The 12,802-nt window shown below is 47.8% G+C and overlaps 1 protein-coding gene across 1 annotated transcript in view; it reads right to left on the bottom strand.

The window, feature by feature from the left end:
* Window positions 1-12,802, bottom strand: part of TRPM8 (transient receptor potential cation channel subfamily M member 8) — a 65,037-nt gene that overhangs the window by 22,738 nt on the left and 29,497 nt on the right. Inside the window, exons 12-17 of the mRNA XM_023759561.1 lie at window positions 9,595-9,885; window positions 8,019-8,114; window positions 7,198-7,327; window positions 4,736-4,881; window positions 4,030-4,142; window positions 3,465-3,681 (exon numbers count right to left, since the gene is read on the bottom strand). Coding sequence (XP_023615329.1) covers window positions 3,465-3,681; window positions 4,030-4,142; window positions 4,736-4,881; window positions 7,198-7,327; window positions 8,019-8,114; window positions 9,595-9,885 — 993 coding nt within the window. The remainder of the gene's footprint in view (window positions 1-3,464; window positions 3,682-4,029; window positions 4,143-4,735; window positions 4,882-7,197; window positions 7,328-8,018; window positions 8,115-9,594; window positions 9,886-12,802) is intronic.

Raw genomic sequence — 12,802 nt, 5'->3', positions numbered from 1 at the left:
AAATCTAGCACCAAGGAGATAGAAAAATCTCCCAGGTTTGAGCAGCTCCGGTGTGACCTCGTTTCACTGAACTTGTAGACTCAGAAATCACATCCAGACCTCTAACCACCCATTTGGGTGGTCACAGTGACACTGACCTCCACCCACCCAGAAACATTTGCAAGAAGAGAGTGGTTAGGACAGGCCCCACCTGTAGCACTGCTTCCCCTTGGAAACCCTGGCCCCGGGGCAGGTGGGCGACTCAGCTGCCCCAGCCCAGCTCAGCCCCTGCCCATGAGAGTCCCAGAAGCCTGGCCTGCGAGCTGGAAGAAACCCGAAGTAGATCAGTTTTGGGGTTTGGAGGCACCACCCCAGTGAGAAAACATTTTTAAAAAAATAAACAGAGGCCTCTTTTCTGAATGGAATGACAGATGTGGGCTATATTCATTAAGTACTGGGGCCATATTTCTTCATATCTTTCATGATTTGGGGATTCAAAGGCCTCAAGATTGCACAGTGTGCTCCACAAAGAGATGATGGGACTTACTTTAAATGAAGTACCACAATCTGTTTAGTGGACCCAAGAGTTATTTAATGACTGTATTGGAGCTTATTGACTGCCTTGGTTAAAAATTCCAATTTAGCATAGCATCATCTGCCCCTGGGGGAGGGGACATGGGGATACACTAAAGAGCACATTGTCTGACACCCAGACACACTCTAAAACAGTAACATCCTGCTTGGTTTTGGTTTTTCTAACAAGTGCCAATGAGGTTAATTAAGGCTGCACCAGGCCGGCAGAACTGCCTGTTAGAGGGCTCCAATCAAATTGAGGATTCCCACTGCAGGAGCCTGAAGACAGAAGAGAAACAGCGACCCCCAGTGGCGGATTCCTTTCTTGACAAGCATCTTCCAGGCTGTGTTCTGCAGACTCCCTCACAGACCACTAAACCAGAGCTGTCCTTAAAGGGCAGGGCTGCCCTTGAACCCACGCCCCTGACCCACACCATCGCCTTAATACACGATACTGCTGAATGGACGCTGACCCATTCAAATGCCACTCATAAAAAGAAAGAGAAGAAACACTTGGACAAAGTTCCTCATTAATCACCCTCCGTATCAAACATCACCAAATCTGAAGGTAGACAGGAAAGCTGGGGCTCAGCCAGACCCTGGGGGCCTCACTCCCCCGCCCCCCGCAGGACCTGGGAATGACTGGGAAGTGCATGCTTACCTAGCACCTCCACAGCCCACTTCCCTCCCCAAGGCTCCTCCACCTGCCCACCATCTGCTCCCACCCAGTGTCCCTCTCTTGGGCACCACTTCACACAACACCTGCCAGGGTTCTTCTCCCAGAAAAACACACCTATCCCGAGTCTCCTTCCTGCATGACCGATAAGTGACTGAGCAGTTAAATGTTCTGAATTTGTGTGGAGATGTTTGTGACTTAAGGACACATTTTACTGTTACCAGTCCCGTGGGCCAACCTCCCAGTAAGTGTAAGACTCTCTCTTTTAGGGTTGCCCTCCTCCCCTTGACCCTGCCGATCCTCCCATAGAGGACCCTGCCGATCATCTCTAACTGGTAGAAAGCTCCGGAAGGACAGAGATGTCTGTTGCTTCATTGCTGTATCCAAGTCTCTAGAACAGTGCCTGATAAATATTGGCTGAAAGAATGCATGAATGATATAGGTCTCCCTGCATCTTCCATCCAGGCCAAGATCTGTACTACAAAGCAACCTGGAATCAGTCCTCTCTCCAGACCTCATGGCTTCTTCAAATGCCTGGAGGAAGCAAATAGTGTCTGGACTTTCACAGCAGCTTCAGTGTCTTAATGTCACGGGGGAGGCAGGGTCAGGAACGAGACTAGTGGAGAAATGTTGGGAGCATGAGTGAGGGGCAGGAATGGAATGGGCCTCAGATTTGGGTGTCCCTGTGACAAGGGAAAATTTGGACACAGACATGCACACAGGGAGGATGCCCTGTGAGCCTGAGGACACAGTTCAGGTGACACCTCTACAAGTCAAGGAATCACAAAGACTGCAGCACACCCAGATTTCCCTTGCTGCCCTCCCAAGGAACTAGCCCTGCCGACAACTTGATCTTAAACTCCAGGCTTCCAGAAATAAGACAGTGAGCTTCTGTTGTAAGCACGCAGCTGGTGGTGCTATGTCATGGTGGCCGGAGCAGACTGGTAGCCTGAGCGGACAAGCTGGACTGAGCTGTGACCCCCTAAGTCAACCCATGAAGCTGATTTGAGATCACAGAAATCTTCTGCACGTCAGCAGGCCCTGTCCTTGGTGGGGGGCGAGGGGGTGGCGGGGGGGAGCTTTCTGGTAGACAGAAAGCCTGATAATCTTGCCGTGCTCAACACTGACTTGTGTCATTTACCTTCTTCTTTCTCCACCTTCACCTTGTCTCCATCCCTCACCTGCACTTCACCCTACTGGGCAAGGGAAAGCAGGATTCTTCCCATCTGTCAAACCCATGCAGACATCACCAACTGATCAAGACACCCACCCCTCACCCACCTACCCCTGCCTACTAAGAACAAACAGAGCCTCAGAGTCTTTCCAGGACAACTAGAAGTCACACAGAAACGTCTATCAGAGTTGACATGTTAGTTGAAACCAATTTAAGATTTCTTTACTAGGCAGCGACTCTGTGAGGTTGAGAACAGGATTCTCCATCCTTCCAAATCTCTCGAAGCATGGGGCATAGTGTCTCATATGCTGTAGGCACGTAGGCCCTACGTGTCGAATGCATATGATGTTAGGTTTAGACTCAGAAGGGACAAGAAAGGGACTACTCCGGCAGTTCTCATAATCTGTAAACTGCTAAGTCTCACCAGATTTTCTGGGGTCACTTTTAATAATGGTTTAGGGACAGCACCATCCTTCACCATCAATATTTATTTATTCAATAATTAGGAGCTGAGTGCCTACTCCATGCCAGTCCTGGGCTAAGGTTTTGGATTCAGTGGTGGAGAATGCAGATCTCAGGAAACTGCAGAAAATCACCATGAATAATTCACACAAAGTTGCTGCAGTCCATAGGGACTTCTGTGACTTTCCAGCATATCCCCTGGAAACACAGGGCATTAAGATGCTCTGAGCTGGAAAGCCCTCCCACTCCCCTGCCACTCATCCCACTGCCTCCCCTGGCGACAGCCAGAGCACAGAGGGCTCCTGGTTATGGGCATGGTTTAAGCCCAAGGTCAATGTGCTCTTTGGATCCACTCTCGACGCTGAGGAATTCATCATCCATGAACATCAGTTAGAGAGCAAAGAGCGCACTGGCACTCAGAGACCTCACTGGAGTGCTGCAAGGCTGGAAAGTCCATGGGCTACCGCAAATTATTTTGGGGAAAATAATGACTTTGGAACTTCAGAAGCAACTTCTGCTCCTCTTGGGCATGAGGAAGATACTGCCCCCCCCCCCCCCGCCCCGAGGGAGGGAGAGGTGCCCCACGTGGGGCTGTCCTACCTGTCTCACTTCATCGCAGAACAGGACAAAGACCAGCGCGTAGAGGACCAGCTCGGGCAAGTGTGGCACCGAGTGAAAATCCATGAGCAGCACGTAGGCGAAGAGCAGGAGGAAGGCGATGTAGAAGATCACGTTCCAGGAGAAGACCACAAAGGGGGAGGTGAAGAAGGCCACGTAGTACCACAGGAGCTTCCGGTGCCTGTCCACCGGCTTCTTCCTGGACAGCGTGAGAGCATCATCACTGTCCTCACAAACACCATGCGAACACAGACCCATGGCAGGGGCGGGGGGTCAGGCTGCTCTGAGATGGACCGGCCAAGCGTCAGCCCTTGGCACTTCATGGTTAACAAATTTCAATTCTGCCTACGAGAGTGGAGACATGGCCCCACCTCTACCTGTTTAATATCAAACCCAGGGAAAGGAAGAGATGATCCCAGACCTAATTGTAGGTGGCAGAGTGAACATCCTAAGTTCCAGGCCTTACAGTTCTTTACATGGGAGCGCGCACATGCGCGCGCACACACACACACACACACACACACACATATGTGCCTTGGTTTCATACCTAAATGATACAAAGCCACAGCCAACCAAGGGTATGATAAATAGACACAGGATAATCTTCCAGTTCTTGGTGTCTCGGGAGATCTCCCCATACCATTGTTTGGAAAGGAAATTCTACAGGGGAACAAAGACAAAGGACAGGGGTCCTTATTAATGCTATGACATGCAGGATGAAACCCAACCTTTCTTACCGGCCCTCGCACCGCTCCAAGTAAATAGGGTTCTTCTCCATCTATATCAGTTACCTGGGTCCTAAGGGGCTATGACCACAATTTGAAACTGTTTGACTTTCGATCCTGTCCTTACATGGGTTCTGTATGGTGAGAATTATTTCATGGTTAAACAAATTCTGCCCATTTCCCAGGTGAGGAACCAAGGCCCTGAGAGCTTGTATAACCTGCCCATCATCACACTCCTGGTTAGGGATGCAGGGACGCAGGCACTGGATCCGAAGACCCCGCCCATAATTGTGGTGCTCTGCTCTCTGCTTTGTGGAAACTCAAAGGATGTTCTCTCTCCTGCACCCTCCCATGGAGCAAAGACATGCCGATACCTAGACACCGCCATCTCCCGTAGCATCACCCACCTTCTCCCGCCAGGGCTTTCACATTGGAGTTGCAGTTTGTTACTAATATTATATTTTTTAAGGTTTCTAATAGCATCTGATGTAAAAGGCACGTTTCTGGACATGACTGTACGTTGTTTACCTGGACCCCAGGCTGGGCGATGAAGTGCTGGTCCGTTGCCTCCACCGCCAGCTCCAAACAGTTGCTTCCCCCCCAGGCCTCACATGAGTAGACCAGCAGCTGCTCAGCCAAGTCTTCGTCGCTGCTGTAACACTCCGTGAACAGCTCTACAGTCACATCAGCACCAGAGAGAGAGGGGAGCTGGGGCAGGGCTGGCCAACACCCAGGGCTGTCCTCCCCCGTCCCCCAGCGAGCTCCCTGGTTTGCAAAAAGCATAGAAAATGCTGGCACAAAGTGATTCTTTCTGTCCCTTGCACACAGCGTCCCCAGCACAGCTCCCATGGCAACAGATGCCAACAGATGCACGGGGAACTGGCTGCGCTGAGCACCGGGAGCCCTTCTTTGGTGAGGCTCAGCCACTGGGGAGGGACCCACACCCTCTGCTTGTCTTTCCCAGAGCAACCCGCCCCCCCATTTCATTTACATGCTGTGCTTTCTTGGTGAGGTTTCTTTGCAGATAAAGCATGGTGCAAAAAAGCCAAAAAGATCTAAAAAACACCGACATATTGCACTGAGGGTGTGCTTATGTCTGGAGACCTAATGACAAAGAGACTAGAGTGCAGATCTTCAGAGGAAATTTGGTAAAATATAGGGTGTCTCAAAAAAATGTATATACACTTTCACAGCTGATAACTCACTCAATTTCACTCCTTTTCAGATTTAACCGATTTGAAATAATGGGTGAAACCAGACTAAGCTTTGAACAAAGAAAATTTATACTAAAATGCCACTAGAGTTTTTTATGGGAATACATAAAAGATAAAGTTTAGCCCTAACCGGTTTGGCTCAGTGGATAGAGCATCGGCCTGCAGACTCAAGGGTCCCAGGTTCGATTCCGGTCAAGGTCATGTACTTTGGTTGCGGGCACATACCCAGTGGGGAGTGTGCAGGAGGCAGCTGATTGATGTTTCTCTCTCATCGATGTTTCTAACTCTCTATCCCTCTCCCTTCCTCTCTGTAAAAAATCAATAAAATATATATATATATATATATTTTTAAATATATTTTGTTGATTTTTTACAGAGAAGAAGGGAGAGGGATACAGAGTTAGAAACATCGATGAGAGAGATCGATCAGCTGCCTCCTGCACGCCCCCCACTGGGGATGTGCCCGCAACCAAGGTACATGCCCTTGACCGGAATCGAACCTGGGACCCTTGAGTCCGCAGGCCTACGCTCTATCCACTGAGCCAAACCGGTTCGGCGTAAAATATATTTTTAAAAAAAGATAAAGTTTATGGTATAAACCAATGCAACAGTCAGTGAACTGAAGGCACACAAATACCGAACGAAATGATTCTTGATGTTTGCAATTCCATTGCTTTGCCTTATCAGCAGTGCCTGGACCAAAACGATCATCAGTTTGAAAACAGGCATTGACAAAATTATTCATAGATTTTTTTAAACTTTGAAAATGAACTGTATGTTAATAAACACTGACTTTATAATCATTCAAAGTGCGCATACATTTTTTAGGGGACACCCTGTATTAGGAGCCATTGCCTAGTTGAGGTCAGTCATAAATTAACAGAATTTAATATATTAAAAGAAATCATTGGATACATTTTTTTCCAACCCAGAGAAGCTGAGCTCATGAGCATTTTTTCATCAGCTACAACAACAGACAAACACGCATGCGTTTCAGGACATACCACATTGCAAACTCAAAACTCCCCGCTAAAAAAGGAAACAGCTGAGCAGGTCTGAGACGCTGCTGTTGGGAGGCCACTGGTCCTGGTTTCCTCACACCCCCACCCAGTCTGGGTCTTTCGAGCCAAGGGCCCTGATAAGCTGTGTTCAGGGACATTGACTAGCAAACAGGACAGGCACTCCGGGAGATAACGCTTAGGGCTGCCTCTCCCGCCTTCCATTGCAGATCCTGGGTGATCTTGCCCTGGAGGGGAGCGTGGGCAGGTCGCCTGCAGCCCTGACAGAACCAGCCCTTGTTCACATCACTGAAGGGGAATCGAGGCACGGAAGGCCAACCCAAGATGCTTCTCCAACTGCTGCCTATGATACCAGTAATGAACCAGGGGCCTAGGGTCCTACCAGCATGTATATATGAAACTGGCAAGCTAACGTAATGACTTGCAAGTCAGGTAAAACCTCAGACCTTCAGTTTCTTAATAGCATCCAAACACAACACCCCCCCACCTCCCCACACACCCACCTGAGCTACTTAGACCTGGCCCTGGGAAATGAGAGAGCCCAAGATTTCCCACTTTCATTCTAGGAAAAGTCAATAAGTACCAGGATCAAGGGGCCTATGACTTCTGCCAGACACATGAACACCTAGCCATGTGTTCTGCAGCCCACAAATCAGGCCAATCGAGGAGCATGGACATGTCACTGAGCTCTGCCATCTGGCACATGCGTGCCAGGGGCATGCCTGTGCCCACGTGACATCCTGGCCAGGAGACTTACCCACTGCACGCGTCTCATACTCATTGGCCAGCTCCTCAGATTCCCCAGCAGCATTGATGTCGTTCTTCACCTTGGCCAGAGTCTTCAGGAGCTTGCTGGCTCCCAGGGCCGCCAGGGTGCAGCCCCTGGTCTTTGAGAAGGGCGGAAAATGTCAGGGTTAATTCATAATCCCTTGAAGTGGTCAAGTCAACCCTAATGTCAAACAAGGACAAACTCACGGCAAAATGGCAAAATCTAAACTGTTCGTAAAGACTTAAAGCAAAATTCGCAATGTGCATAAAATAGTCTTGAACATGAAATTAGCATATGAAAGGAAAATAGCAAGTGGATAAGGCCTTGGAAACCCCGATAATGTAGTAAGACTGTGTATGAACTCAATATTCAATATCCGATTTTATGCACTAAAAATAGAGGATGTAACTTCTTTTCAACTGTCCATAAATCATTTCTAAAACATCATTCTGTGCTGAATCACAAAGAAAAATCTCAGTAAGTTTCCCAAAGCAGAATGTGTCTATTATGCAATAAAGCTAGACATAGATTTTAAAAATTAAACTTAAAAACCTCATCCACTTGGAAAACAATCACACACCCACACACACCTGAGAAGCAGGTGCCTACTGGATCGCCCACCAAGCACAGCTCCCTTCCAGTGGCCTCTCCTCCAAGACACACCTCCGCCGACGGTGAAGCAGGCACAGGCGTACTCACCTGACAGCAGACATTCCATTGTATGGAGGATGTTTTAGGTTAGGCAAGAGAGTCTGGAGGTCCGGACAGCCACAGGAAGGCAGACGCGTGGCTTGGGCTTGCTCACTCACCTGCTCCCAGATGACTTTGGAGAGCTCCTTCTTGTTCTGCAGGATGGCCCAGATGAAGAGCGCTTGCAGGGGGTGCCGAGTAATAGGAGACACGTCCTGGAGGGTTAGAGCAAGCGCAAAGGAGGGTCACCCTAGCTGCACTCCTCTCAGAAGGAAAATGGGGGGTCGGGATGCCCGAGCAGAGAGCCCATGTTTGGAGGCTCCGTACTCGGTGGACAAATTCATCCTAACAGCACAGGGACACAATTCTCAGCTCTGCAAGCCATCAGGTGGTATAATTTGACACAAAATCTTTTATCGATCATAAAAGACAATGTACAACTAGATGGAGAGGTATAAAGAGTGAAAGTGGCGCCGAGAACAATCTGAACACTGAATGACTTCTGACAGCTGAAGAGCAAGCAATTCCATCCTATAAATCAATTTCTCATCTAGAAAAAGCATTCAGACTAAATTCTAACTTTTCCTATAGTTTGGTTAAGTTCAATTACCACACTACAGAGCTGTGGCTTCTCTCTTTGGCGTTTTGATTCCTAATACATTAATTGAAACCCCAGCTCTTACTCAGCACCCCATATCTTCCAGGGGAACCTTTTCAGATAGAAAACAACAGGATGTGTATTTTCCTATATACAGGTTTTACCGAGGTCCAAACTGTCAGGCCTGGTTATGGATACTGCAGAGGGTTTGAACATAAATAGTGTCAACGAGAAGCTTCCTAAACACTTCCTAAACACAGAGCCCTTTAGATTTTTGCAATATAGGCACACATATTAAAATCCTCGAGTCACTAAAGACAATGCCCTAGCTTCCCCTGAAGCAATCCTGAGACATGTAGTTTACTTAAGAGGCAATCCCAGAAAAACCAAGGGCATCTGAGAAAATGAGATCCAAAAGGAAAGAACCCATTGAGGCGCACTGTCAACAGGCTCATTGTCTTGGTGGTTAGCTAGAGATCAGTCCCGCTAGGCAGCCCTGGGAACCAGTGCAGCATACATGCCTCAGAATTACCTGTCCTTACAGGGAGGGGCTGGGATTTTCATACACCCACTGTGGGCACCGGGCTCAGAGCAGAGAGCTGCAGGTGCTGGCGGCTGGGAACTGCCTGTACCTAAGATAGGAAGGCCTAGAGAATACAGGTGTTCATACTGCTAGTCACAACATCCTCTCCAAGGGGTACCTGGATCGTCCCTTTGGAAATAACCACTGCCCCTTTTATCCACAAAAGAACATGTGGCAGTTCTTCAGTCCTTTACATGGGCAGTGGAGAGCAATTTTAGGCAGGTCATGTCCAAAAGGCTAAGACATGAACAGGCAGCCATGCATGTGCCCCTGTTCCCTGAGCTTTGTAATTAAGAAACTCTGCAACAAGTAGTTTGAAATAAAGCACAGAGCATAGAGCAGACATCGGAAAACTCACCAGGGAGACTCGTTATCTTCAGTAAAGGCAGTAGAAAAAAATAAGAACGCCAACACGTTTGCTACCTGACAGCGATGAGGTAGGGAGTGGGGAACTTTTTTGAAGAAAGACTCAAAAGACCAGAGAACTCAAGCAGACAGGTCTCCCATTACATACGTGAAGTTCTACGTCTGTCTCGTCCCTGCTGCTTCTGTCTTCCTTCCTGGAGCTCCTCCGGAAATTGGCCACCAGTTTCCAGACGAATGTGAGGAGGGTGTCGTTGTAGGAATTCTTGGCGATCTGCAGGTTCCGATAGACAAGGGTGCTGAAGTGATTGGAGAAGAGCTCGGTGAGGACGTCGCTGGTGAGAAACTTCCGCAGGTTCAGGCCGTTCTCCAGGAAAAGGCGGACAAACTTGGGCCTGTCCTTTATGAGAGCCATGAACATGACCTCCCGAAGGTCGGCGGACTGAGGAGAGAGAACAGAGAAAGTACTCACGCCCTGGGCCCAGGAAAAGAAGCACAAGGCCTTCCTCGGCCACATCATATTTCCAGCCACAAAGTAGTAGAATCTTCAACTTCTCTTGAGCTCCCGTCTTGAGAATAAAATACATCTTTTCCATTGAAATATGACATTGGATTATAGTTCACACACAGGGGAAGTAGGATTTTTTACATCAGCCAGATGTGGGCTTGGATGTGACTTGGCCTCCTGCTGAGGTAAAGTGGAGATAATTACACCTGTGCAGGGATGATGTTGGTCAAGGATTTATCCCAGAGCCTGGCATAAGGGAAGCACTCAGCGGGTGGGGAATGTACAGCTTACACCATTTCCCTGAAGTCTCAAGTGGACACTGATTGCCAACAGCCAACACCTTGCTCTGGGTCATGGGATCTTCTGCTGCCCTTCAAGCCACATGCCACCAAGAACATACCTGATCATGTTTCATAACAGCGTCACTGAAAAACTTGACAATTGTACCTGGTTATGATTTATCTTTATCTCTACTTTCTGGGCTCCTGATAAAACCTATTCCAGAGAAGCATATTGGGAATTTTAATAAAGGACAAGCACCGTTTAGTTCAGAGAGAAACCGGTGGTCTACGGGACACACCAGGTCTCAGATATGTTCCCTTTGTCTTCCATAGTGTTTCTTACAATTCAATTCGGGTGCCAACATTCAAAATTAGAAAGTTCATACAAATCCACTTTTCCAGCATTGAAATCCAGAAGCCTGGACAACATGGAGTACCATCATGGAGCTGAGTGGCAGCTGCTCCTGGTCCTCGAGTCCCCAGGGACCCCACCAATCCTCACTGCCATCCACCCAGCCCACTTCACTCCTGAAACTCCCCTGGCCCTGGTGTAATGAATGTCTCCTGCTAAGGGCAGCCTTGGCGGTTGCTGTGTCTGTCTAGTGCTGGATTCCTGGGAATCACACGTTGCCTACAGAGGAAACAGTCAAGGATCTCTCAGGGCGCACACTGTGGCTCCAGGCGGGACAGGGAGGGGAGAGGTGGCTGTCCTAAGGAAGGCAGCTGCCCTTTCTCCTCTGTCCTCAGGGAAAGTGCGCCTTGTACCCAGTTTCACAATTCCTTCTAAATCCGTTTGCCTTTACACTGGTCACCCACTTGATAGCATAGGGCGGTGGTCCTCAGACATCAACCAGAGTCACCCAGAAGGCTTACTAAACACAGGGTGCTGTTGTCAACCTCCAAATCCATCCTTTAACAAGCCTGAGACAGAGTCTGGTCATCTGTGCTGCTAACAGGTTCCCAGGTCGTTCCTGAGCTGCCACAGGTCCGGGACCACACTTCGAGAACCACTGACACATCTTTGTTTACAAACCCAGATGTGTGACCTGAGCCTCAGTATGACAAGATTTTCCCTGAGCCTCAGTCTGCTCTTCTAGAAAATACGTAGGTGCATGTGGAGATGAAATGAGATAACATAGGTCAAGATGCTTTCAGAAATTCAAGGTCAGAGCAGGCCCTCAAAAAAAAATGAGGCCCGGCTGGTGTGGCTCCATGGTTGATCATCGACCTATAAACCAGGAGGTCACAGTTCAATTTCTGGTCAGGGCACATGCCTAGATTGTGGGCTCAATCCCCAGTAGGGGCATGCAGGAGGTAGCCCATCAATGATTCTCCTTCATCAGTGATGTTTCTATCCCTCTCTCCTTATCCCTTTCTCTTTATGAAATAAATAAAAACATTTTTTTTAAAAATAAAACATCAGTAACCCCCTCCTGTGGTACTCATGGATCCCTGGTTTGTTACCCAGGAAAGTGAGAAAGTCCCCCCTCATGGGTCGGTGTGAGGGGCAAGTGAACTAACACAACAAGACTGCTTTGTGTGATGTAAAAGGTCACACCAACATTACCATTATTCCAACGATTTTTATGTATTTTTATACAAATACTTACATATCATTTAATATGAGCCAATGTTCCTAAGCACTACAGAAACATTATCCAATTTAATCATTGTAACAACCCAATGAGGTAGGTACTGCTATCATTTCCATTTTCAGATGAGCAGTGCTGTGCCGGGAAATGTTTAACAACCAGCTCTCTGGAAGAAAATAACAGACCCCACTTTGTAGTCTTGCCAATTCCTATTGTGTAAATGCTCCCACTGTGGCTAACTTCCAGCTGCCAACGTGCCATCGTTGAATGCAGAATTGAAAATAGACCTGGAGTAGCACAACACTTGCGCTATTTCCAGCATGCAGACGCAATAGACAGAAATAATGCCCAGAGCCTAAATAATAATAAATGTAGTAAAATAATTAGAAAGCAATGAGTTTTGACTATGTATTACCTTTGTTTTTTAATAAAATGTATTTAGTTCTAAGTCTATATAGTCGAATTTTTAAAAAAATATATTTTTATTGATTTCAGAGAGGAAGGAAGAGAGAGAGATAGAAACATCCATGATGAAAGAGAATCATGGATCGGCTGCCTCCTGCAAGTCCCCCACTGGGGATGGAGCCCACAACCCGGGCATGTGCCCTTGATCGGAATTGAACCTGGGACCTCCCAATTTGCAGGCCAATGCTCTATCCACTGAGCCAAACTGGCTAGGGCTGAATTTTTTTTAAATATGTTTTATTGATTTTTTTTTTTTTTGAGAGAAAGGAAGGGAGAAGGAGATAGAAACACTGATGAGAAGAAACATCAATCGGCTGCCTCCCAGGGATTGGGCCCGAAACCTGGGCATATGCACTGACTAGGAATCAAACTGATGACCTCTTGGTACATGGAGGGGACGCTCAATCCACTGAGTCACCCTGGCTGGGCTATAGTTGAATTTTGATGATGGTATTTAATTACTGACTCGTAAAATCTCTAAAGCCTTAGCAGTCGGCTCTTGCAAGCCAGCAT

The sequence above is a fragment of the Myotis lucifugus genome, unplaced genomic scaffold, assembly GCF_000147115.1.
Source record: "Myotis lucifugus unplaced genomic scaffold, Myoluc2.0 scaffold_3, whole genome shotgun sequence".
In the NCBI taxonomy this organism is placed as follows: domain Eukaryota; kingdom Metazoa; phylum Chordata; class Mammalia; order Chiroptera; family Vespertilionidae; genus Myotis; species Myotis lucifugus.
Note: the sequence above shows the minus strand (reverse complement) of the source record. Positions and strands in the feature narration are given on the sequence as shown.